General features: G+C 42.1%; 1 protein-coding gene across 1 annotated transcript; it reads left to right on the top strand.

The window, feature by feature from the left end:
• Positions 1 to 234: 234 nt before the first annotated feature.
• SENP5 (SUMO specific peptidase 5) lies at positions 235 to 26,649 on the top strand. Its single transcript, XM_073359233.2, has 10 exons — positions 235 to 387; positions 9,901 to 11,489; positions 16,343 to 16,448; positions 16,607 to 16,754; positions 17,372 to 17,419; positions 19,021 to 19,098; positions 22,206 to 22,343; positions 23,936 to 24,019; positions 25,633 to 25,683; positions 25,782 to 26,649. The coding sequence occupies exons 2-10, from the start codon at positions 9,932 to 9,934 to the stop codon at positions 25,890 to 25,892; spliced, it is 2,322 nt and encodes a 773-aa protein (XP_073215334.1). The 5' UTR covers positions 235 to 387; positions 9,901 to 9,931; the 3' UTR covers positions 25,893 to 26,649.
• Positions 26,650 to 27,064: the final 415 nt, after the last annotated feature.

The following is a 27,064-nucleotide window of genomic DNA, read 5'->3' as shown; positions in this document are numbered from 1 at the left end:
CTCTAGCCCCGGCCTCTGTGGTGGGAAAAGCGTGGTGCGGTGCCCCGCCTTTCCTGCGCGCGCCCGGGGTAGGAAGGGGAGGGAGAGCGCGTTAGCGTACGTGACGCAGGCGCGCTGAGGACCAGGCCCCTTCGAGCACATGCGCACTAGCTGAGCTGCCGGTCGTGCTCTCTCCGCGCTCCTCTCTCCCGCCCTTCGCGGCCTGTCGCGGGAGAGTGAGGAGCTCAGTGTGCGCCGGCGCAGTGCGCAGGGACTTGCCCACGTGAGGCGCTGCTCAGGGGCTGGCGGGAGGCGCTGCGCCAGCCAGGGGAGCCGGCGGCGGCGGGGGGCGGAGCTGGGGGCGCTTTGCTGCGGCCGGGATGCGCTGGACGACAACGAGGGACAGAGGTACGAGCCGGGGCTCGGCTCCCGCCCGCCTGGCGGCCGCTTGGGACAGCAGGGGCCGGTTTGGGGCCGGGGGCGGGTAGAGTTTGAGGGGCGGAAGGGGGGGCCCAGCGTGGAGGGGGGGGCGGTTGGGGCTGGGGTGTGCAAGGGGGGCGGCGTGTTTGGGGGGGGGGCCGGTTGGGGCTGGGGTGTGCAAGGGGGGCGGCGTGTTTGGGGGGAGGCCCCGGTTGGGGCTGGGGTGTGCAAGGGGGGCGGCGTGTTTGGGGGGAGGGGCCGGTTGGGGCTGAGGTGTGCAAGGGGGGCGGCGTGTTTGGGGGGGGCCCCGGTTGGGGCTAGGGTGTGCAAGGGGGGCGGCGTGTTTGGGGGGGGGCCCGGTTGGGGCTGGGGTGTGCAAGGGGGGCGGCGTGTTTGGGGAGGCCCCGGTTGGGGCTGGGGTGTGCAAGGGGGTGGCGTGTTTGGGGGGAGGCCCCGGTTGGGGCTGGGGTGTGCAAGGGGGGCGGCGTGTTTGGGGGGAGGCCCCGGTTGGGGCTGGGGTGTGCAAGGGGGGCGGCGTGTTTGGGGGGAGGGGCCGGTTGGGGCTGAGGTGTGCAAGGGGGGCGGTGTGTTTGGGGGGCGGCCGGTTGGGGCTGGGCAGAGTGACCTCTGCCCCCATTTTGGGTGTGAGGTTTTGTAAACGGTTGCTGGGAGGGACGTGGGTACTAGTGGGAAGCTGAGGCCCTGGTTTTGCTGTGGTGGAGGGAAGGACCCCACAGTACAGGAACAGAGCTTCTTGCCATCTCCCCAGAGAGTGGTTTGAGTTGTTGGAGGAGGTACAATTATTCCCTGTGTCTTGGGTTCTATGTTTTCTTGAAACACTTTCTGTGACATCCATTTAGGAGGTTGGGAGGATATGTGCCCAAAATTCCCTCTCCGAGTTCCAAGGAAAATCTGACTAGTCTGAGCACACAGATTAAAAGGATTTTTATTGGTTAAAATTCACATTTAAAATCTACATTGTCTTTATGATGCTTATGTTACTAGTGATTTAAATTATAACTGAAAGAACTTTAAAGATTTCTAACTATTTACAGTGTTTGCTTTTTGCTATATTTGTCAGGGTCATGGAAAACATACAGGGGAATGTCGGAGACATTGGTATAGATTTCCCAAAAAAGCAATATGATTTCATTGGGAAATTTTGCCAAAAACACTGAAGCCTTGCCTGGATCGAGATACTTTGTTTAGTTTGCATCTCTATTTTGGCTTATTCCTTTCTTTGCTGTCAGATGTCAGTGTAAAATGCAAGGAGTCACTCAAATGTAAGATGTCAAAGTGAACAGGTGCTCCTGGACCAATCAGAGCAACCTTGCGAACTTTACTACAGGAGTCTAGTTGTTTGCAACTGTCAGCTGGGTCCTACTCCCTGTTCTAGTCTCTCACTCACTAAGGAAACGTGCCCATTTCAAGCTGGTGTGCTAAAAATTGATTGTAGCTGCGGCAGCGAGAGGGGCTGGTCACCATGAGTACATACCCATCTGAGACGCTAGGCCAAGTAAAGTCTTGGCCAGTGTAGGGTCAAATGAGCTTTTTCATGGAGTGCGAGGATTTTTAGATGTGCAGAAGTAAAGAAGAAATTTGGTGACTGGAAATTGTTATAGTGCATGGGATGATTTGGTAACTTCAGAAGCAGAGGAAGGCTTTGGAATAATTTTCCCTTGTCGGAAGTGCTAAACCATACTATGCTGTCAAACCCCCTTCCTGGCCTTTCAGTCTTCTCTTGAGGAGATTTCCAGCATTGCTTCTCCCTCAATAAACTAAAGATTCAGCTACCTTGGACCACCAGTTCGTAAGGCCTGGGCTCTACTTTCAGATCAACACAGATCTAGTGTTCAGGAGTCAGAAAAATCCAGACCCCTTCGCATCGTAGCTATGCCGATCTAACCCCCAGCGTAGACGTAGCTAGGTCAATGGAAGTATGCTTCCTTTGACCTAGCAACTGTTGCCTGCGGAGGTGGAGTTCCTGCAGCAGTGGAAGAGCCCTTCTGCCCTATGGGGTCATGCCAGCACATGATACAGTTCAGAGGCTGGCAGCTGGTGCAAGGCACTGGTGCTCAGCACGGTCACTGGGGACCTGAGTTGCAAGGCAGAGGGAAGCTGAACAGAGAGCCCTGTGTGGCGGAGGGATAAAAACACAAATTGGATACATGGACACCTGTTCCAACCGAATGGATGGATCTTACAATCGCGTTGTTGCTGTGTGAGCTGGACATTTCAATCGGTTTGATGGCATTTAATTTCTCAGCTGTCTTGAGAGTTAACACCATGAACATGAGTAGGGAAGCTTGCACCTTTTGGAGCTACTTTTTCATTCTCTGCATGCTTCAGAAGACAGGAAAACTTTCTAAAAAGATGCTAAGGACCAGCAACTTCACTTGAAATCAGTGGACGCTGTAGGTGCTTAACAGCTCTGAAAGTAGGCTCTTAATTTTTTAATGAAAGCTTAAATTCTGAGAAAACATCAGGGAGGCCCCTCAATCCATGATAAATGCAGAGACTGTGCATGTAGATTTCTAGTTCCTCTGCTCTTTACTCCGCTAGGACAATGAAAATAGACAAATTTCACTATAGCTTTGTCAGTTGCACATTCCTGCTTTGATATAGTGACTGGGGTGGTGTTGGCAGAGTTTGTTTCTTGTGATTATAAAACCAACCAAAAGTTGCAAGTCTAAACATTTTAAAATGGCATTAAAACATTTCTACTAAAAAACTTATTTGTACAAAACCTAATTTTTGGGCTAAACATGCCTGACCTCATCGCTTTATTGGCAATAATTTTCATAACTTATTTTTTATGTTGATATACATATGTGGTACTATTGGACTTTGCAAGTCACTGTTTGTAATATCTTATATGTGTATAGTGTCTTTCATCCCAAAGCATGCTCTCCAAGTGTTACTTCATCACTGGAGGGTTACTTCACTATGCGATGAAACTCAGCAGTTGTTCAGTCGTGCACATAAACACTGCACAAAGGTTTAGAACAGGAAGTGAAGAGCTACTGTATCCAGTACTGTAAATTTTAATCTGTACAAACGGAATACATCAAATTTGAGCTAAACATCCGTAGCTGCTAATGCAGTGATATGTAATTATCCCCCATTTTCACTGTGTGAAATATGGAAACAGAAAAGTTTAATTTATACAATCATTTAGATTTTTTTTGAAACTTTTCATTGTGTGGTCTTCTGTTCATATTAAGCTACCTGTGAAAAAGTTTTCTAATAACTTCCAGAAATGCGCATAATCTTTACAAAAAGAAAAGGAGGACTTGTGGCACCTTAGAGACTAACAATTTTATTTGAGCATAAGCTTTCGTGAGCTCTGTAGCTCACGAAAGCTTATGCTCCACTAAATTTGTTAGTCTCTAAGGTGCCACAAGTCCTCCTTTTCTTTTTGCGAATACAGGCTAACACGGCTGCTACTCTGAAACTCGTCATAATCTTTACAGTGTCGCAAGCTTGTAACTGAACAGAAAAAGGAAGAATGTTCACAGTTAAGGATTCAAATGTGCTGTATGTTTTCCAGCACGGAGGATGGTGACATAACTAGTTAATTTTGCTCCAACAATGAATGTCATGTGTTGACTAAAATGTAGGTGGGATGGCATATGTATGCACTATCTGTGTTCACTAACAAAGTAAAAGGACCTGTTGGGGTTAAAAATTGTTGCACCTGTGCAGAATTTGGCCCTTGGTGTTAAAATGAGTTTCTGTACTTGAATAGAACTATTAATTTTACTGGTGGAAGTACTAGCTGTGCACGTCTGAGGCAAAATTGGACCTAAGTAATACTGTTTCCGTGCAATGTAAATAAAATATAGTAGAGTTTAACATCCCAGAAGAGTGGGAGTATTCTCAGAGATGAGGCAAACTGTGTGCTGTCGTCATCCTACTGTGCCTGCTTACTGCAGCTAAGAAAACACGACCGGGCAGTGAGTGATCCTAGACGGCGTATGCCGTGTATTGCGTTGGATTTAAGGACGTAGTGTCAGATGTATCTTAGAAGTTTCTTTGATTTTTAAGCCCAAATTCTTAAGGTTGATTCCATGTAACTGTTTTAATGTAACATTATTATTTGTAGTGGCAGAGTATTGAGCACTTTTATTTTAAGGCACATGTACAACTCTACTGAGAAATACATTGCACAGTGCAGTTTCTCTGCTATCATTAGTGCATTTTTTAGCTATTACCCCCAAATATTTGCCTTACCCCAAATATTTTTTTAAGTTGAGAGAGCACAGAAAACCAGTGATGGTTCTTGCAACACTGAAAAAATTAAATGTGGCAAACCTCTACTCTAGTATTTTTCAATTAAAACTTTTCATATAGAACATTGTTTTGCAGCTTTCAGGTCTACTAGTAACGATGAAAAGAGGAAAGTTTTCAGCCTGTTAAAATAATACTTAACCAATCCCTGGAAAGCTTTTTCTTAAAGGGGCACCATCTTGAAATCCACACTTTGGGGGGGGGGGAAATAGACTTTTTCGTATTTTAAAAAAATGTTTTCCTCTCCCCATTGTGTCAGTGACTCAGGAAAACAGAAGAAACTGACTAGCAAAGCATGGGAAATAGTGAAATCGACTATGCGTTGTGTGTGCCAAATGCCTGAACTGAAATATATGGAAATTATCATTAATCTTTGTAGTAATATGAAGTATTATAACAATAGTAAGTCAACTTTTTTTGTACAGAAGTGTATTACTTTGTCCCTTTTGTCCCGTTTTTAACATTGGGACTAGTGTCCAACAGTTAGTGACACAGTTGTGCAACAATATTGCAAATTTCATTTCAGTTTTGTGAGACATCTGCTCTGAGTACAATTCAAGTTAGCCTTGTGGGGTTTTTTTTTACAGTTAGGTCTTATTTTCACTCGGTCTTTTTTCCTAGAAATTTCCCTCTGTTGCTATCACTAATTCAGTTTAGTGTGGAGAAGACAGTGGTAGCTGCAGGCATTTTTAGCCACAGTTCTCTCTGCATGCTGGAGGTTAAAAAGCCAGCAGCAGTCCAGAGTCCTGACAATGCTAGTGTTTCTGCTGGTGAAGGTGCATCTGTGTGGAGAAAGGCTAGTGTCCGACACAATATTAGAACATAGCAAGGTTTAGAGGTGAACCAGTAACTCCAAATGGGATTGGGCATGAGAGCTGTTCTTGAAAAAACATTGGAAGGTAAGTTCATGAAGTTGTTTAGACTGACACTTCTGTGGCTCAGGCTGCAAGACACAGGCTCTTCTGTGCTCATCGTGGTATCTGAGATTGCCAGTAAGTGATGTTACAGGGATCTGAAGGAAGGTTTTGGAAAGTTCCATGGCAGTTAAAGGGAAACTACGAAGACAAAAAAGGGCAGTGAGTTAGGAGCCATTGAACCAGAGTGAAGTGAAGGACGTTGTGGGCTGGCTTTGCATTGAATCACTACCGTGCAGCTGGCTAGTTCTGCTTTTGTTGCCTGGGAAGGTTCCAGAGTGCTGCTGCTGCTATGTGAAAGGCCCAGTCAGCTCCTCTTGCGGTTTTCCAAAAAGGATCTCTGAAGCCTCAGGCTATGTCTACACTATGGCTGGATTGATGTGCTGGCGATCGATGTACTGGGGATCGATTTAGCTGGTCTAGTGAAGAACTGCTAAATCGACCACAGATCGCTCTCTGGTCACCCTGAACGAGAAGAGTTTAAGATAAGTCGACGGGAGAGTGTCTCCTGTTGATCCAGCACAGTATAAACACCGCGGTAAGTCAACCTAAACTATGTCGACTCCAGCTACATTATTCACATAGCTGGAGTTGCGTAACTTAGGTCGACTTACCGGGGTAGCATATATAGCCTCAGACTCCAGTTAGGGTATGTCTTCGTTGCAGCTAGCCAATCCCCTATTGTTGCTGCCATCCACACACACAATACTGTAATCTGGGTTTGGTGGTGCTTCAAACTCGGGCAGATGGACTGATTTTAAATCAGCAATTTTAATCTTGTCTTGCATTTGTACTTTTTAGTTACTTTCCTAAAGCAAGGTTGATTATCATTAGTTGGTAACCATTAAAACATGTTCATTTGCAACTAACTATGGCCTTTTACACTAAACTTTGTATTTTTTTGTTAACCAGGAGGATACGTTCAAGCTCTATAATTACTTACATTAATGTAAACGTGTATTCATATTCCTATTTTCTCGATAGTGTTAGAAAATGGCAAATTACACATTGATTTACTAGATTAATTTTTTATTTGATTTAAGTCAAGCTACATTTGGAATGAAATTGGAATTCAATGAAATGCACAAATACAGCATTTTAAATTGTTTTTATTCAGATAAAGTTTATCAAAAACATGTTTTGCATTTAAAACTGATTTATTAAACATAGGAATATTAACTGTAATTAGTGAATTAAACTGTTTGTTTCTGATCACTGTGTCCTTCAAGATTTCAAAACTGGTATTTCTCATCCCCCGTACCTCATTTTTATTCATAGTCTGGAAGAGGGAAAACAAGCCCTTCTGCCCTTTCAACTCCCACTTAGTTTCTTAACTTTGAATGAACTAATCACTGAATTGAATGTATTGAATAACTGAAGAAAATATTCTCTCTCTACTGGCAGAAGAGGCTACTGCTGTGTAAAGTAGGTTTAGCACTCCAGCAAACTCTAGTTCCAGGTGCTTAGCCAGTGACTTCTGCCAGAGTATTGGTCTTTCTTTAAAACGTCAGCAGCAAACTTGTAGTGCTTGAATACTTTTTAAATTTAATTTAAATTATTTTAATTATAATAAGTTTAGGCCTTAATATAGGCAGTCATAATTTCAAGTTTAATTGTAAATACATTTATTTTAAAAAAGAAGAAAATATTTAAATAAAATGTATATTTTTAAATTGGGTTTTATCTGCTTGAACATGGGCTGGCTGCTCTGGCCCAGCCTGGAAGTATATAGGCTTGAGCCTGGTTTCCACTTTAATTGGGGTTGGTAACCTACCCACATGGGATATAGGCTAATCAACAGAGGTTCTAATAGTCCTCCAGTGCCTTCTTGCAGTTCCCCATGGGCTGTATTTTCTTGCCCTCTGCCTGCTCCTTTCTTCTGTACCGGAAGTCACCTTCCAGTTCCTATACACGGATTCAGCATTTGAACCCCACATGTCATGTGGTCTGCCACATTTCTACTGCACTTCTGCATACTTGAACAGAGATGCCATCCAACACACACACACACACGTTGTCCACAGTGCATTGCAAAACACGTCCTAGTGGTGCAGTGTAAAGAGCCGTGGGGTATCCCTCCAGAAGTCCTAGCACCTCACACTGGTGACTATAGCACCAGTGTGGACACAGTAACATGGGCTGTGCTAACCTGAGTGCTGAACACCCAGGCTAACTCTGCAGGTAAGATATACTCTTGTGGAGGACCTAGCCTAAAGAGAGATGGGTGAAAGTCAGTAGAGCAAATGTGAGGAAATCATCCTTATTGGAGTTGCTGCTGTCCTATCCCATTTAGGAGAACAGTAATGACTGCCTTGTTAATAAGGCTGACAAAAAATAGACTTACTTCCTCACAGTTGTGCTGATGATCTGTGCTGGTTTTTACCAGTGTGTGTCCCAGTCTATTACTGCATGATTCACAACTCTCTGCAAGTCAACAGCTGACCTTTCATGGTACAGTGGGAGTAGTAGTACTAACCTTTAAATTTTTTACCCTCTGTTTGCATTTCTATCCCAACAAAACAAAACCTGTCTGTTTTTCTGATTGTTCACTCTAATAGATTTTTCAACAGTGAACGCTATAGTCAGGGTTCTGTCAGAACTCCATTGTCAACGTCTGTTTCCACATATTCATAACTGAAATTCTCCTTTAAGGCCGACATTTCCATGCTTGATCTCAGTTTAGACACCACGCTCCCTTGTTTTTAAACTTGTGGAAGATCCCTTGGTGTCACAGTTGCTCCTCGTACTGCTGTGGATAAAATCCAAATTTTGTAGTAATCGTCCTTATTGAGAAGCAGATCTTTCAGTTGGTGAAGAGGGGGAAAACAAGTCATAATAAGTGGGTGACAAATCACTTCTGCGCATGCTTGGTGTCATCTCCTAAAAATTTTAGCAAAGGAAGCCCAGCCCCACTTGTAACGTACAGTGTTCCTGGCAGGCCCTGGGACAAGTTGCATAAAGCAAACTGAGAGTCGCAGTGACACCTTAGCAATCATCCATTTTTTTTCCATTGGTGCTGCCCTGCTCTGTTGCTTGTTCAAATATTTTGCTATTCTTTTAATCCAGCCTGGCAGAAAAATGACTGTTGCCAAACATAGCAACAGTGATGTGAACCTTCTTCTGCATATTCCATTCACGTCTGTCAGAGGTGGACTGTACTCCCCAGGAGGTTCTTGAAATAACATTTATTTCTCCAGGCTGTACATATATTTGACGTGACTAGTTAGACCACTCAGAGAATATCAGGGTTCGAAGGGACCTCAGGTGGTCATCTAGTCCAACCCCCTGCTCAAAGCAGGACCAATCCCCAGTTTTTGCCCCAGATCCCTAAATGGCCCTCTCAAGGATTGAACTCACAACCCTGGGTTTAGCAGGCCAATGCTCAAACCATTGAGCTATCAGTCCCCCTCCCCTCCCAACTATGCCTAAGCAGAGAGAACGTAATGTGGGTGATTTGATAGTATTATGTGGCCCTTAACTTTTGAATTATTTAACAGTCTTATGTGGTCCTAAACGCGCATCCTCCCTGTTTTAACTATTTATATTTGCCCATCTAAGATGCAGGTCACTTCAATGGGGAAAGGGATTTGTTTAGAAGGATCAGTCAGTGTCTTGAGCTGGTACTATTTTGTTAGTATAAGGGTTAATTTTGGTTGTGGCAGCTTAAAGCATTGCCCTTTAAATACAGAGGAACCATTTTACAGTGGACTTGGCTATAGTGAAACATCATATATAGTGAAGAAAGAGAGCTCCTTGCCTGGAATATGAACACTTTAGTTCCTTTTTCATGGAAGAGTTTCTGTTGAATTGACTCACCAGAGGATGGCTCCCCAATACTTAAGGTTTATTATGCAATAATCTGGCTTCATTGTGTCCCTGGTGGAATCTGTTAGTAATGCATCTTGGTGGCTAACTTCAGACTTAAGCCTGTGGTTTAAAACTCCTAAGATGGAAGTTAAATATTATCTATGCTTTACAGATGGGGCAGTTGAGAGATTCACTAGCCCAAATTGGGTCAAAATCAAGATTAGGAGAGAGTGATCAGAATAAGAGGTTCCCTGCCCTTTGCTCTAACTAAGAGGAGCAGCTGAATAATAGAACTGGGAGGGGAGACATGTAACACACTGGTGAGAAAGCCGTTGCAACCGTTATGCTTGACCTTCTAATGCAATGTGGGGATTTGGGAAGCTCTTGGAATTTTAGACAGGCACGGCTTCTGGAGGAATGTGAATTGTGTTTTCATGGCTTTGAATTCATAGTTATCTGAAATGTAACATTGTGTTCCTTATTCTTACAGCTGCCCTTCGAGATCATAATGCAGCAGAAAAATGAAAGAACATAGAAGAAATTTAAATTGGAAAAGAAGTCGATCGCTGTTCCTTTCTAGAAGATGGACCACTGGATTTTGGGGGCTCAGGAAATACTGCTTCCAAAAGAAGCATTTTTTCCTAGCTAAGAGAAAAAGACAAAGTGCTCAATCAGTTGTGAGCCTAAACCGGAACAAAGTGTACCGATCTCTCCAGTGCAGAAGGAAGGCACTCAGACTCCAGAGTGAGTGGGTTCCTGAAGTGCTTCTAAATGCAAAAAACCGTCAAAAACCAACTGCTGAACACAGCACCTTTTCTACAAAAACGTCCAGAAGGGCAAAAAAGCCCTTTCCCGATGGCAAAACTGGAAACCCATGTGCACAGGCAATAGAGAAGTTGGACAATGAATCCTTTCAGGGTGAAGATCTCTTGAACAGAGTCACTGAATTACAAGAAGACGTTAGTCTTAGCTGCATGCACGGCAATGACAACAGTGCCTTTTGTGGTGGGCTGTGCGATGCTATCTTACCTGTAAAGAAGGAAGGTTTCATACCTAGTGGAGAGGAACGCAATAATGATGAAGGCAATTCCGTCTTAGTAGTCTTAAACAATTGTAAAAGAAGGTGTTGCAGAGGGCTAGAGCAGAATGGAACTTGTGCCCCCTTGACTACTAAAAAGAGGTCCAAATTTAACCAATATACTGTAAAAAAGATACCTGTATTTATGATGCATAAGAAACTTTCTATGATTAGGTTTCGGGATAGAATCATAAAATTCCCAAAACTTAGAGCAAGAGGCAAAACCTGCAAATCAAGTAAAATCAAGCCAAGCTGGGTGGAGAAAGTTTCCAGGGACTGTCAAGAGAATCTTCAAGGAGATTTTGAAGGTGGATTTTGTAACTGGTTTTCCTGCTGGAAATCTAAAAATAACTCCTTTTGGAACCTGTACAGCTCATCAGATATGAACAATAATACACCAGGACCTGTAGCTGAGGAGAATAAAACACCTGCATCTGACATCTGCCTTACACAGGATGCATTACAATGTGATGAGCTACATACCGAGGAACCTGCATCCAGAGATGGCAGTGTTAAAATCTGCCAACCAGAGCTGCACAAAACAGCTCCTTTGGGTACAGAGACCTTGCATGGGACGGAAACAAATGAGGCTCCTGCAGTGGACAGTTGCCATGAGGATCTTTTCCTCTCAGTAACAGAGAGAGAAATTGCAATTTCAGGTCAAGAAGATGCAGAATCTAATCAGGTTATGTGTGTTGATGAAATGATATTGTTAGAATCCTGCCAGGAGGATTCACATATGAACAATAACCTTGCAAATGGACCTTTTTCGGCGGAGCTGGCACAAAATGAAGACAGCTCTTCCCAGATGGAAGTTGAAGGCTCCATTAATCTGGACATTTTTAGTGCAAAGTTACTAGATCACCCTTACTGTAAAAGCCCCCTAGAGGAGCCTTTGCCAGAAAGCACAGGACTAAAATCAGGAACTCGAAAGGGAGGCAGAAGGAACAGTCAGAAAGTTTCTCGTGTGGCTGATGAGCAGTTATCAACATGGATTTGTGGTATACTCTTCACACGTTATAAAGCTAGTCATTCTTGAGAATAGCTGGGCATAGCATATGAAGTTGGGAACATTTGAAGTTTCCTTACCACTTTAATTCCTTTATTAAAGTGATTACACACCATGAATTACAAAAAGCGTGTAGCTTAATACTCTGACTGAGATGAGAGGCTGTGAGGAGGAGGATTGTAAGGGAAATGGGGCAATACTTTCCTCACTTGGCAGGCTTGCTTATGCTAGCTTTAGAATGGTACCTTCTGAAGTATGGGTATAATGCTTAATGGACCCAAGGTTTTTATTTTTCAACAATTGTTGAATGGTACATCTTTCTACTTTGTTTTAGAGAATACAATCAAATTGGACTGCTTGTGAAAAATATGGATCAGCATTTTAAATTTAGAAAATGTTTTTACCTTGAGGTTATAAAGGGACAATATAGGGTTAAAATGCTTTTAAAAAATAAAAATCAGGTAATCTCACGTATTACTGGCCACTTAGATCGTGATCTGATTTGCTTTTCCTTAGGCTTACTGCCTGTGTAATTTCTGCACTTCATTTAACTTTAAACAGGAGACTAAACCAGTCGATTTCACTTTTGGGTTTTCATACCCTAAATGTTTGAATAGGGAGGTAATAAACAATTATAGGGAAAAGTCTAAATCCAAACAAAATTGGTTGTAGTTGAAACTTCCAAAAAAAAACCAAACCAAAAAAAGAACACTCATATTCATAATACATGGTGAACCAATGCTGCCTGATGCCTCCTTTTAATGTGGAGCATGGTACAAATACTTGTGTTTTGAAGTGTGTTTGTATATACAAGCTTATCTGATGTCAGGAGATATATATAACACTGTGGTAAGAATTAGCACTCCCTTTTGTACTGTACCATTAAGATACTGGTACGGACTCTAGCAACACTGCGATAACTGGGTCGGTTGGTTTTTATTAGAACAGCCTGTTTTCAGTGGATTATACAGCCTGTGATATGTTCCCTTTGACAAGGAGTGTTAAAGGATTGCTACTAAATTTGACAGATTTTGCCCCAATTCTCCACTTTCCCTGTCTGGAGAAGCTATTGGGAAGCCTTTTATGGTTGATCCTCCGAAACATGATGTGAAGGGGAGAGAAGCTGGATGCAAAATATCTAGCATTGAACAAAAATTTCTTTAAACCCTATTGAGACAGAGTGATTTGCTCATACTTATATGCACTGTTCCTCTACTTTCATTTCTCTGTGAAAAGCAAGCCAGAGGGAAATGAGGAACAGGCTGGCGTCCAGCTTCTCTCTCCTTCAGATCATGCAGAGAAATTCAGAACCATGAACTTGGGTGTGTCAGCTGGCTAATAGCATTTCAGTTCACTCTGAAGCAAAATTAGCGCCTGGTCTATGCTTAAAATTTAGGCCAACATAGCTGCAGAACTCAGAGGTGTGTGAAATCCATACCCTTGGGCGTTGTAGCTATCCTGACCTAACCCCCAGTGTAGACACAGGTTGATGGAAGAATGCTTTTGTTGATCCACCTGCTGCTGCTTGGAGAAGTGGTGTTCTACAGCAACAGGAAAAACTCCATCCATTGATGTAGGCTGTGTCTACACTATAGGGCTGAATTGACATAGCTGCATCACCGTAGCTATCCCACTGTAATTCCTGTGGTGATACATGGCCAAAGTATCTAAATAGGGCTCAACTAAATTCCATCCTTGATGTTCTAGATGGGGGAAGAGGCTTTGCGGCTAAAGCGGAGGCAAAATCAGGTGACCTGGCTTTTGTTCACTTGTTTTAGCACTGCTTAAATGGTCCTGGGCATGTCCCTTAAACAGTGGGCCTCAGTTTCTGCTTTAGAAAAAATTGATATAATTATACCTCTCAGGGATATTTTGAAGCTTAATTCATTACAGCAGTTAATACCAGCTGGATGTGAATTAGCACGCTATTGGGGGTGGTATTCAGGTATGTTGTGAGGCAGAAAGATAGAAGGTGAGTGCCTTCTTCCAAGTAAGAAGTACACCATTAACTTACTGATTTACACCTTGGCAATATTGATTGCTAATACTCAGGTTCATTCATATTTAATTTTCTTAAAAGTTTAAAAAAAAATTTGGGGGGTGGGTATGGCATTATATGAAATCTCTTAAAAGAGGAAAATATAAACAGAGTTTCACTTTCCACTTTTTTTTTTCTTGAGAGTTTTTGGGCTCTTTGGACTCCTCTTTCCATTTCCAAGAAACCCAGCTGTGCTTTCATAAACAGTTTGACCCAGTATCCACTTTGAATGTACTTTGTTATTAACTGGGGACCAAGTCCTGCTCTACTGGTAGTCAGTGGCAAAACACAAATTTTGGCATATGGAATTCCCAGTTGAGTTTGGATATTCAATGGGTTACAAGTGCCTGCAGGGACCACTAAGTGCTGCAGAGATGGTATTTTGATTAGGAGGGTCCATCAGGCTGCTTCTTAGGTCTCCAGGTCCCTTATGTTGTCTCCCCCTCCATAGCATTCTCCCCATATCCATTTAAGAGAATGGTGAAGGAGTTTTTGTTTTCCAATAAAGAGGTCCTAGCTGTGTTGGTACATGTGTGACATCAACAAAGGGCCAGTCAGCCAATCAGTGTGGCTCCAGACAGTCATTCCTAGCTAGACTAACAATGTTTGTAGAAATCTTAGGAGCTCAGATGGAAGGTGTAATAAGTGCACATTTGTTTTCTTTGAGCCTTGGAATATCACATGAGGGCCTAAGATCAATGTGATGATAGGTCAGACTGAGGGAAGATAGAGATGGGGGCAGTGTCTTAATTCTCAACCCCTTTGATTTTTGTGGTTTTGTTTGTCCTTCTAATCTCTATCCCAGATTAATCTAAATCTTGCCCTATTGTTCAAAGGTGTTGCAAAAAGTAACAGTTTGGCGCATCTGAGGATCTCAAAGTTCTTTTCAAGCAGTAAAGAACTTCAGCCTCCTCTCTCTTTCTCTCACACACACTCACACACACACCCCTCCCCAGTGTGGTAGCATCTTTGTTTACAAATGAGGAAGCTGGCACAGAGAGGTTGCAACCTCGTGCCAGTTTTGAACTTGGGATTGTTTTCCTCTTTGAGTTACCATTGCTTTACACCAGCATAAGTGAGATCAGAAGTCGGCCAGAGCCAGGAACAGAACTAAGGACTCCTCAGTCCTGTCCCTGAAGCACAAGAACATGTGTATAGCTTAATAATGCCTCCAACATCGTCTAACCTAAAGACAGTATTTCCTAGCCAGGGTGAAAAACACTTTTGTTATCACAGCCCTTTACAACTTAAAGGAATACAAGCTGTGCTGTTAGTGTTTGACAAAGTTACAATTAAGGACAGTCCGCAGTAAACTTCCATACTTTTTTTTAGTGTGGTTCATGGTTTCTTCTTACTTTCGTTTAATATAATTTCTTTCCTTTCTTGGCTTCACTTCACCTTTCCCCAGTAATACGTTATGGTGTATGTCTTCCTACATTATTTTCAGTCTGTTTTCCTCTCTGCCTTTCTCCCTCCCTCTCTTTTTATGTATCTTCCTTTTCATTGTGTTTTTAATCTCTTCTCCTATTTCTCCCCCAGAATCTCTCAAAATACCATGATTTTATTTTCTAACAACTTATCTGATCAGTCTCTCCTTTTCCTGCCTTGCCGTGCCCTGCCCCATCCATCTGCTTGGAAACTTGCTACTTGGAAACTTGATCAGACCTCAAATAATTAGAGGATGAGCCAAAAGGCCAATGCAAAATAGAGAGGAACCCATTGTACTGGGGCTGTGTCCAGGTGAGAAGCGAGCTATCTGCCCCTTCCCCTGTCCCCTGGGAAAGGGAACGATGCTGGAATACCTATTGGGGTGATGCCCCTGGTCCCTTTTCTGGGGCTCCATCTTTCTTATAAGCATTTGATTATCAGGCTTCCAATATGTTTGGAAGTGTTTCCCTTGATTCCAAAAAGCCCTCTGGCAGCTAGAAGGGAGCTTCAGAATGGTGTCTCTTCCTCCTGAACCGGCAAGATTGGTCGATGGTCTGTTACTCCAATCTTCTCTCTTATGATTCTTCCCTCCTACTTACCCTGCTTCTTGATGCTGGAATGGGGTGATGTCTCCACCATTCTATTCCTGTTTCTATTAGCAGCCAGAAAACATCTGTTTGCTAGACTTTCCCGCTAGACTCAATCTGTTGGTCCTTTCCAGTGGATATCTCCACTTGCTGTTGTCACTGCTGCTTAGAGCTTTCCCAAGCAACAGCAGGGTGAAATTGACTTGATTCTTGAGTTTCACTGCTGAATAGTTAGTAAAAATTGATCAGACTCTGTTATGTTTTTACTGTACTACAGTTCAAGAAAACAGTGAGCAGCAACATAGGCATGGTAGCTGTCAGCAGACTTCGTAACCAAAGGGCTAGAAATTTAGTTTTAATGAAGGCTTTAATTCTTGCAGGAACTGATGGCACCCTGAATTTACAATGTTTGAATAAAATATATGTAAAATGTTAATAGAAATAGGCAAAAGGGCCTGATTCTTCTCTTGCTTGCACAAGTATAAATTGTGAGTAACTCCAGTGGGATACCTGGGTATAAATTCTGCATAAATGAAGAAAATTGGGCTCAGTGTTTAACATTTTTCTGTAGATGATGACTTTTAAGTGATTTTATAGTTCTGGGGTTACTTCCCCCCTCTTTAACGGTGCCTCTCTGAGCTTTTTAACTCTTGTATTCTATTAACTGCATGCAGCAACTTGCCACTGGGTGGGTGGGACACTGTGCTATTAAATATTTATAATATCTCGTTTTGTTGGACTAGAGAACTCACTTTTTACGTTTGCTTTTTCATTTATCTGATGTATTCAAAGGATTCCTAGATGAAGTGATGAAGAAATATGGCAGTTTAGTTCCACTCTGTGAAAAAGATGTCATGGCAAGATTAAAGGAAGTGTTTAATGAAGATTTCTCCCATAGGTTTGTGGCGCTAATATATTCTAGTACTTGTAAAAGGAAAAGTTACTTGAATCGCTAATTTGCATTCCAGATTGAAACTGACACCTGCTGAAACAGCTCCATTTGGTATGAACTGGAATATCTTTATCCATGTCTCTACCTTTTCAATTCTGTTTCAGAAAGCCTTTTATCAGCAGGGAAATCCTGAAGTATCGGACAAGGCATCCAAAATCTTCCACTTGCAATTTCCGGGTCTTCTATAACAAGCACATGCTAGATATGGATGATCTGGCTACACTGGATGGTCAGAACTGGCTTAATGACCAGGTTAGAGATGCATGATGTTTATGTTTACCTCTTCAAAGTGTTAAAAAATATTAGCTAATCCTCATAACCCCCTGTGTGAGGTAGGTCACTGTTATCCTCGCTTCATAGGTGGGAAACTAAGGCAGAGAGGTCGAGTGGCTTTTCAGTGGCAGACCAAGTAATATAGAACTTGAGTTTCTGGCTCCCAGACCTGTCCTCATGTAAGTACACTGTACTTCCTCTCCAAGAAGACAGTGGTTGCAGGTGTGAAAGGATAGTATTTCCTCCCACTTAGCTAGAAGAGGGGAAAGTAACAGCAATGCAAGGCCCATAGCCAAAAAAATGGAGAGAGTAGCAGTCCTCCAGATGTGCCTCAGTAGACTTGAATTGAATTACACCAGCATTTCATACTGAGGCCATCTTTAAGCATCTGCTTATATTATGTCTGCTCTAGCAGCCCATGGTTGATTCCAGAGCTGTCGACCTGCATCAGAGTATAATAGAATGTTACTTTAATTAGTCAACTTCTTTTTAGAAAAAAGGTGTGTGCCCTTTAGATGCCCTCTCAGATCTTGGATTTACTCTCAGGAATACAATGTTATTTTTGTGCAAATTATAATTTTTACTAACTCTTGCAGATTATTAATATGTATGGTGAACTCATAATGGATGCAGTCCCTGACAAGGTGAGCATTTTTGTTTTGTGAAAAGGTGTCCCTTACGGGGTGGAAAGGGAAAGATGGCATAAGACCATAGATACACGTGACAAATGGGAGGGAGTTCTGATGCAGATTAAAATGCCATTATGGTGATTCAAAGTGACAGTCTAAAAATAGCCCCTCTGTACTCACTAGTTCTGCTGCCTTTAATCAGTCTTTTGTTCACTTTACTGACACACATGTTTACACCTCTTAGGCTCACAGAGCCACAAAAATTATGAAAGTGAGCTGGATTCTCTTCTGGCTCGTGCATCATCAACTGTGTTCTTAACTACTTTCCAGCTGTAGAGTGTCTTATTGTTGGTGTTGATGTTCAGGGCAGAAGAAACCCATCTTGACTTTCAGATTCTGGATTGAGTTTGGTTGTAGCACTGACAGTTAGAAGAACCATCTGTTTACTTGTAAGCTGAACAAATTGAATATGGAATCATTGCGACCACAAAGAAACCACACAATGCCATTTTTAGATTGGCTGGCTGCACAGAGGATAGCAACCCTTTAATGTTCTCGCTCAGAATGTAGAGCACTGCTTCTTTGAGTGGTGGTGGTGGTAGTGATTCCTCATCAGTATTCTCTCTGCTTTTCAGTGCATGAACCAGAACTGTGGTATTGGAGATTGTATCTGTCTGCCTGTGCCCACTTTTTATAGTGCATAATTTAAATCCTCATGGGAGATCTTGTTCTAGTACTTTGTAGTATGCAGTTAGAAGTTTCTGTTGGCATAACTAATAGGTTTTATCCAGCATTTTCAAATGCTGAACTATCCAGCTTTTTTCAAGCAATAACTTCTACCACCTCAATACTAGCAAGATTATTAAATGCAGATGTTGTAAAGCTGCATAAGATGTGACTTACAGCTTTTCATTTTGTATTAATCTCTTCCTTTAATTGTAGAGGCTAACACAAGTGTTAACCTAATGCTAAAGAATTGTTTTAACTGTAAAAATCGACAACCTTTTGCCACAACAATAGGTTGCAGTTACTTGCAAAAGATGTGACACCGCAGACCAAGACAAATTCAGAAGCATTTTTGTGAAGTCTGTAACTGGCCAGAGGGTTGAACACTGATGTCCATGTTTTTGTGTCTTAAACTTTATAACTTGTGACAATCGAATTATTTGGTTCTGAGTCACAGAGCAGAAAATGGAAGGAGTTTCCAGCAAGTTATGTCGGGAGGATGGGAAAATTTAATTTCCCCTATCCTCCAGTGGTTTTAATCCCCGCAATGCGGGAGAATAATATCTGTAACTCTTCTTCAGCCTCTTCTCCCTAAACAAAATATTGCGGCTGCATGTCGTAGGCTTAAGAATGCTAAGTTCAAAAAATAAACTGCTTTGTAGCACATGGTCTAGGGAAATAGAGAGTTTATCTTCATTCTGAAAAATGGCAGTATTTAAGTTTTGCTAAAACATCTATAGACTTACTTGTCCCTTTTACTGTTTTGCTTTTTCAGTTCTTGTTTATTAGCCAATTAGATGTTTAATTTTGTAGAAGGTTTGTTTGTCATTACAGGAAGAATTTACATACGCTTTTAACCCTCATTTCTTTTTTTTAATTTGTCTTTCTAGGTTCATTTTTTTAACAGCTTTTTTCATAGACAGCTGGTAACCAAAGGATATAATGGTGTAAAACGATGGACTAAAAAGGTACTATTTAATTCTGTCTGTTGCTTATCATTTATGTAGAATAGATCACTGGATGCTGAGACTTAAAAATTTTCTTGTGAGCAGGGGAGAAATGCTAACTTGAAATTATGTTAGTACCAAGTGACAAAAGAGAGTTTTTACTGCTTGTTACTCCTTTCAGTATTGCTCAGCCAACAAGGCTGTGGGAAAGCCGCATTCTATTCCTCCTTCTGCATCCTCAACAGAATTGGGTTTTTTAAAGATTCATTATCATTTGGAGCTTAGCAAAAAGGGGTTGTAGCTAACAACTCAGTTTGGATGGCAAAACCCCTTCTTGCTGGTGGTGATGTTTGAGAAGGAAAGAATTCAGCCTGGATTCTCGACATCAAGTTGGTTTGTACGGGGCTGTCGGCTGAAAGAAAAATAAATCTCTATTTGTAAACGCTTGCACGTTGGGTACAGAAATTTAAGGATGACAAACAAGAAACCCACAAAGCATTTTTAGAGACTGTGTACAGTAGAGCCACATTTTAACACAGATTTTAAACAAAAAAAAAAAAAGCAGGCAAGCCTATTTCAAATAGGAATTGTAGTGTACTTTTGATAAATGAATTGAAAAGTTATCAAGTTTCTGTTTACCTCCCCTCTGATGAAATGTGACTTTTTTTTTTAACATACCAGTGGTCTTTAAAGGGATACTGTTTAGGTCCAAATCTTTTACTAGAGCTTATTAAAACTGGACGTACTAAATTTTAATTTGCTTTTTCACTACTCTCAGTGGTGTACTTTATACGTTTTGCAAAAGCTTGGTAAGTGAAACTAGACTGGTCACTTTCTGGTTCCCATGCTCTACAGCACTATTGATTATGCTCACATCATTGTAGGGGAGTGTTCAGATGGGGACAGGACTGTATTACATGAAAGTAACATTGTGAAAATATTTGTTAAAAAAATCCCTAAAGTCAGGCCCTAAACAGTTCTGTGTCCCTTCCAAAGTAGATCCCTGTTTCCTACCGCACCATTGCACTGAGGGGAAACTTCATTTCCTCTGGAATAAAAGCAATAGCCTGTCATACAAGAATCATAGAATATCAGGGTTGGAAGGGACCCCAGAAGGTCATCTAGTCCAACCCCCTGCTCAAAGCAGGACCAATTCCCAGATGGTTCTATAAATGCTGATACTAATTGCTCTTACAATTAAAGTACAGATATAAAGGCAGAGGGCCAGACTTTCAAGCACTGTTAGGCATATAGCATTGAAAATTGGGTTTCTGACTAAACATTTTTCAGGAAAAGTGTCTGCTTTCTGCAAAAACTTTCAAATGGTCGTCTGAAAACTCAAATATTTCAGTTTGCATACATTGGTGCAAGGCCTCATGGGAGTTGTAGTTTGGTTGCTTAATGTCCCAGTTCTTCTTTGTAGGCTGGGCTCCCTGTCTGGATTACAAGAGGGGAGACTGTGGTGCAACATGGAATATGCAGCCTGGCCTACAGAGGAACGTGAGGCACTGCTATGGCGTTTCCAAATCGAAATACATTATCACTATTAGCTGCTGGGTGCTGAGCACTGCCAAAGATCTGTCTGACCTCTTGTTTGCATCATGTGTTACCCACTAATGTTCATACGGACACTTTATTTCCTTATGACAAATGTAATCTGCCCCTCTCCCACTCATCGTTTTATAGCATGGACACTATGCTTTGTACAAATAGCGTAGTGCTTTTAAAAATACATAGGGATTGCCTTACAGGATCAGACCAGTCCATTTAGTCCAGTGTCCTGTTTCTTCTGCATTTCTGGTGTACACAACAAGATTCTAGCAATATCACGGGCTTTTGTGGGGCAAAAGAGAAGACTGAGGGGCACAGTGCAGTTGAAGACCAAAGCAGTTCCAGTGCCTAGCTTCCAAAAGAATAAAACCTGATCTACTCTTAAAATAATGGGAGCGTTCTAAAGTTTGCCATGTTGTTTAGATCCTGCCATTCCACGTGATTTTTAAGGTGGTATTAGTCCTTCTCCCTTGTCTACCCAGCAGCGAGGTACTGCAGTCAGACAGGCAAAGTATCATCATTCAGTGATTGCCTGTGCTACATTAATGATGCAGGATGAGTTGTTCACTGTGCCTTCCGAATGTTCCTTTGTGTGTAACAGCTCTTCATATAAACCAAAATCTAGTGCCTGGGGATCTGGAAATCCACTTTTGCTTTCCATTGCAGTTCACAGCACTAGGAATTAAACAACCTAAGCACGTAAAACCTTCCTTAAGGAACTGTTTGTCTTCAACATTAAGATGCCGTCATCCCTTACCCAAAACTGTTTTTGTCACTCCATATGCCCTCTGATTCCTCGCCTGTGGACTAGTTTTGGTATTACTGTAGCACGGCAGAGCCCTAGTTATGGCACAGGACCCCGGTGTACTAGGCACTGCATAGTATATTGGCCTCATCTTTCTTTGCCTTTGCCATGAAGAGTCACACCCTGTTTTATATTGCTTATTGGACTCGATAGAAGAACACTGAATGTTCCAGGTGCTGTACAGACACAGGAAGACCATCTTTGCCCTGGAAGGTGTATCTGCCTCTTTATTGTCCGGGCTGCAGTTCACTGGGCAAGAACAAAGTGCCATGTTACAGTGAATAAGGGTCAGAAAAGTGCCTCGACCTGCTGTTTTTGTGGTTTCTTTGAGTCCTGATTGCTTAATCTGCTGACCCATTTTTACCGCCATCGGCATTGCAGAGTCAGTACGAATCAGCTGAGTTCTCACTGCAGAAATGTCATTAAAGATGTATGAATGGCCTAGCTTGATTGTAGGTTGTGTTAGCAATGTTAGTTAGTGTGTGTCCACACTACCCTCCCTTCTAACACATAAATTGAGCGTGCTTTGTTGCAATTGCAGATGAAGACTAAATGTGGAATCCCCACAGTGTTCATAGTCGCTTTTTGTACTGCAACAATGTCTTGCATCTAGTACAAGACACACACATGTGACTGAAATGCACATGTGAAGAGCTCTTGGAGGGAGTTAAAAGAAGTTCTGTTTAAAATAAATACAAAGTTGTGGGAAGCATATTTAACTTGTACATGGTCTGTTACTCTGTTTGGTAATACTTATCATTTTGTTTGTCAGGTGGACTTGTTCAAAAAGACTCTCTTGTTAATTCCAATTCACCTGGAAGTCCACTGGTCCCTCATTACTGTGAACATCCCTAACCGAATTATTTCATTTTACGATTCCCAAGGCATTCATTTTAAATTTTGTGTAGAGGTAAGAGGAATTATTATAGTTACGCTTAAAGTGCTTGGATCCTTGCTTTAAGAATTAAATTTTCATCCTCACCAAAATAAGTCTAGGTTTTGGGTGCATCATGCTTTATGGAATCTCTGTGCATGTACTAAAAATAAATACTTGGCATTTCTGTTGCCTTCATCCGGTTCTTAAAGTGATTACAAGGGGGCAAGAGAGTTACTAACTTCTTTGACAGATGGGGAACCTGAGACACAGACCTTGTTAAAGGTCACAGCGACCTTGTACCAGACCTAGCAGCAAAGCCCAGGTCTTCCATTGCCATATTCATACAACCAGTCTGTGTCTAGCAAACTTTTCTATTGTGTGTTCTCTTCTGTGGCACTCTCTCACAAAAACAAATGCTTAAAGCCTAGTCCAGTGTAAGAAACCCATTGTTCAAAGAGGGCTAAGATAGCTCTTTGCACGTCTTGTGAGCCAAAGATTTTGTGTTATTTTTTTGAGGAGTGCAGGTACCAGCAAACTTTTTTTTTCTTAAATGTCTGGTTGATTTGATAATATTTCGGTCATGATGGTAAAGCGTAGGCAAGTAGTTTGGCCTGGACTGACCCGTTTTAGTGGCTGTTTTGCAAAGCTGACCTAATTGCTCGCTCATACAGCAGGCTGCAGCTTTTAAGTGTGTGTAGTTGTCCTCTTTTGTCTTAAGGCAGAGTAGCAATTATTGTACTGAGAGCTCATAGAAAGGACATCGGAATTAAAATAAATGTCCCATCAGCAACTGCCAAAGATAAAGCTGAGGCCTCACCTACTCCTAAAAATTAGATCGACCTCGCTGCCTCAGTCAAGGCTATGAAAACTGCAGCTCCTTGTGCGATGTAGTTAGGTTGACCTAACCCCCACTCTAGACACAGGGAAGCCCCATTGACCAAGCTACCACCTCTTGGAGAGGTAGATTAACTCTGTCAATGGGGAAACCCCTTCTGTCAGTCTAGGAAGCTGCAGCAGGGACTGTAGTGTCAACACACCCTGGTGTTTACAGAGCTAGGGAGTTCAACCAGAGGTGGTTGAAGCTGTGGCTCTGCTAACCAAGATGCTGTCCCCCATCCCTTTCCCCCCCTTTTTGGATTTTCCGATTTCCCCCAAATCAATAGGCTTCTATGCATTGATGCCGAGAACCTGCCCTGAAACTTTGGAATTGATCAGATGCAGCAGACAAAAGTTATCCATGACTTTCAAAGAGAGAAGTGCCATCGAATTGTGCGTAAGGGCCCCGCAAGCTCGGCCAATCAAGTAAATTAGAACTGGACAACGCTAGGCCATCTAGTGCATCTCTCCGCCAGTACAAAATTCTTCTCTACAGTTCGTTTTCTTGCGCTTTGCACAATCTACTTTTAATTGCCCCAAGTGTGGTGGGGTTTCCAGTGTGTATCCCTGCTTTAACTGGGGGGCCAATTTCAGCCCTGGTGCTCAATGAAGCCAGTTAGATCTCTCCTTAACCACTGGAACTGGGTTAAGCACAAGGGCCAAACTCACCCTGGTTAAATGTACCCGCACGCCTTTCTCCTTGGCTTTAATTTGTGTGTAACTGTAAGGCTGTGATTTTTCTTTTTAAGAACATACGAAAGTATTTACTGACTGAAGCAAGAGAGAAGAATCATCCTGAGTTTCTTCAGGGATGGCAAACTGCTGTTACAAAGGTAAGCGCCAGCCCCTCTAAACCCCGCTGTGAATCTTCTGCAAGCTGAATCTCTTGGGTGTGCCACCTTCACTTTTAAATCCATGTTATTTAAAGAAGCAGTAAATATTTATTTTTAAATGAACGAAAAGGAAGAAGCTGGATGACTTGGGCTTGCCAATGGACTCTTTGTTGCTGGTTCAGATCCCACCAGGCCCCTCTCTCCTGCTAAGTGAGCTGGTGGCTTCCACCCAGACCCTGGTGGAGAAGTTATTCACATTGCAAAGCCACTACAGTCAGTGCCCATGTTGGTAGAGGGGTAAAGAACTGAGTGCTCAGTAGAGGCCAGCTCTTCTTCCCTTTAGAGGTGACCGCTCCCAAAGGTTGAGGCACATCAGCAGGGGACAGTATGAGGTGAAAAACAAGTACAGCTGGGGATAGACAGACGGCTTTGTCTATATGCTGCACATAGACAGAGCGCCTTGGTCTCCAGGGCTGTCAGTCTGGCACATTTCACCAGCACTGTATTCGCTAACAAATAAACTGTCTCTGGCAGTGACAAAAGGGAACAACTTGTGTGAAGTGCGAACGAGGGAATTTGTGACTTGTATAACTGTCCTGTAATGGCTGAGGATATAAAACAGGTCACTGAACATTAGACAGTTTCCCAATGACTTCCCACTCACAGGAGATACTTCTAGGTTCCAGTGCAATGCTGAGAGGATCCCAGATACATGTCTTCCCTTTATTTCTGTTTCAGAGTAGCAGTCGTTTTAGTCTGTATTCGCAAAAAGAAAAGGAGTACATAAGTGAAAGCTTATGCTCAAATAAATTTGTTAGTCTCTAAGGTGCCACAAGTCCTCCTTTTCTTTATTTCTGTGTAACCCTATGTGAGATGGATGATTTTTGCCTGTAGGAATGTATCATTTTTCCTCTGGCAATGCTGTGGATTTACAGGAAATATGACTGTTAGAGAGCTAGTGAGTTGCAAGTATTTAAAATAAAAAAATTGAGAGAGAGCGTGAGCGGGATGATCTGGCAAAGCCAGGAAATTAAGTGGGGTGTCATTTGGGCTGAATTCACTGTCTCTTTACAAACATCGTTTCTGGCCAGCAAACATGCAATGTGCAGGCCCACTTGGCCTGCCCACAAATTGCCTGTTGCTTCCTTCAAGATCAGTGGGGAAGATGGGGATCCACCTTCTATAGCACAAATACCTAGGGAAACATTTCTTTAGGCTTGCGTGAGTTTGCTGATGTCTTTAAGTCTGACCTGAGTAAAGTAGACAGTAACGTTAAAATATTTATTTAAAGAAATTGAGAGGAAGCTATCCTGAATTGGTCATTAAAAACCGGATGTAGGAGGGAGAGCTGTAATTTCAGTCATAAAATATCTACTCTCAAATACTAGGCATGATCCTAACAAGGTGCAGAGTTTGCTTCCCCTGGCATGACTGGACCCAAAATAAGTAATTGCAGCTCAAGCTGTAAGTGTTGCAGAGTCACCAGTTTTCAATAAAAAGAGCTCACTAATCTTGCAAAATCTTATTTTGGGTTTTAAATAGAACTTTGAGTGAAAACGGAAGGAGGGCTAAGGATCTGTCCTTTCATGTGTTGTCTTTTTCTCCTCCCTCAGTGCATTCCACAACAGAAAAATGACAGTGACTGTGGGGTTTTTGTGCTCCAGGTAAGAGTGTAATTTTAAAGCGCTATGTGGCTTTTTTTCCCTTTGTATTTCTCAACAGTTTTCCTGTTTCAATTCAGCTTTTTTTTTATTTTCCTCAGTACTGCAAGTGCCTCGCCTTAGACCACCCTTTTCAGTTCTCCCAGGAAGATATGCCACGCGTAAGAAAAAGGATTTACAAGGAGCTGTGTGAGCGCCAGCTAATAGATTAACAATAAAAAAACGAAAAGAAGAAAAGTTGAACTGTTTCTCTGGCATTTGTGAAGAGTTCCAGCTGGTGTTTGTGTACTTGAATTTCTGAAAACTTCCGTGAATTTCAACTGACTCGCAGCTGAGTGGTGTGGCCACTGTTACCTCAACTTTTTCTGCTCTTTCCCTGGCAGGACTTAACAGAGCTGCCCCAAAATATTCCTAATGTCAGTTTGGTTTCCTCTTTTATTTTCTTTCCTGTATTTAATATTTATTATCTACGCACGCACATAGGCAAAGCATGCGACTAAAAAAAAAAAAAGTATCGAATTGTAGATTGGTGCACCTTTGAAATGTAGCTAGAAATGACAGAATACAGGTAAAAAATTTGTCTGAAAACATAAAGATGCATGATCCGTTTTCTGACGCAATAATGCTTTGAATGTATCAAAACCTTTTCAATGCCATAAAAAGAGCAGCTAAACCTTTTATTTGAAAACTCAAATTATTCCATTTTTCTCATTGGCTGTGTAGTACTGAATCCCCACTTTTTTGGGGGGGGTGGGGACAGGGGTGGATAAATCCGCCTATAGATTTTATTTGTGGAGACCCCCTTTGAATAGAGTTGAAGTCACTAATAAAAAAAAAAAATTGTTCTCTGTTAACGTTTAGCTAGCTGTCGTTATCCCCCCTGTTCCCTGTGGTTGGAAAGCAGCCTTTGCACAAATGAGACTTCGGCACTTGACTGTATAATAAAACATGGAGATATTCAGCTTTTCAGATTGACAGTATGTTCATATGTGCTTTGGGAGCCCTGATGATTGTGCATGTGTCTTGGAAGGTTAGAGGGAGAATGATGAAGCCGACCCTGAAGATGCAAAGCTTCATTTTAACCTCAGGTTTGGTAACTAGCAACCATTCAAGTCTTAGCCTATTTATAGAATTTACCTAAGGTGAAGTGGTATGTTTCAGGCATCTTCCTTCTGGGTCTCTCTTCTGAAACTGGATTCCCTTCTAGCTGTTCTGTCCCTCCCATTTCTCTTCTCCTTCCCTCCCCCCCACCATTCTATAACTTTAATTCAGTCAAAAAATATCTTTCCACTCCTCTCCGTGGTACTTGACTATCTTAAACTCTCGTCATCCCCTTTTTGTTTATGAATTGTAGTGTGGTAACACCTAGGAGCTCTCATCATGG

Source organism: Lepidochelys kempii, chromosome 9 (assembly GCF_965140285.1).
Source record: "Lepidochelys kempii isolate rLepKem1 chromosome 9, rLepKem1.hap1, whole genome shotgun sequence".
Classification (NCBI taxonomy): Eukaryota; Metazoa; Chordata; order Testudines; family Cheloniidae; genus Lepidochelys; species Lepidochelys kempii.
The sequence above is the reverse complement of the archived record's forward strand: the minus strand, read 5'-3'. Positions and strand labels throughout refer to the sequence as shown.

Excerpts from the sequence above, each read along its gene's own strand:
- SENP5 (XM_073359233.2), top strand. The coding sequence starts at position 9,932 with ATGAAAGAACATAGAAGAAATTTAAATTGGAAAAGAAGTCGATCGCTG. Across the intron at positions 22,344-23,935 it reads ATTTTAAATTTTGTGTAGAG|AACATACGAAAGTATTTACT; the intron begins GTAAGAGGAATT and ends TTTCTTTTTAAG. Across the intron at positions 24,020-25,632 it reads GGCAAACTGCTGTTACAAAG|TGCATTCCACAACAGAAAAA; the intron begins GTAAGCGCCAGC and ends CTCCTCCCTCAG.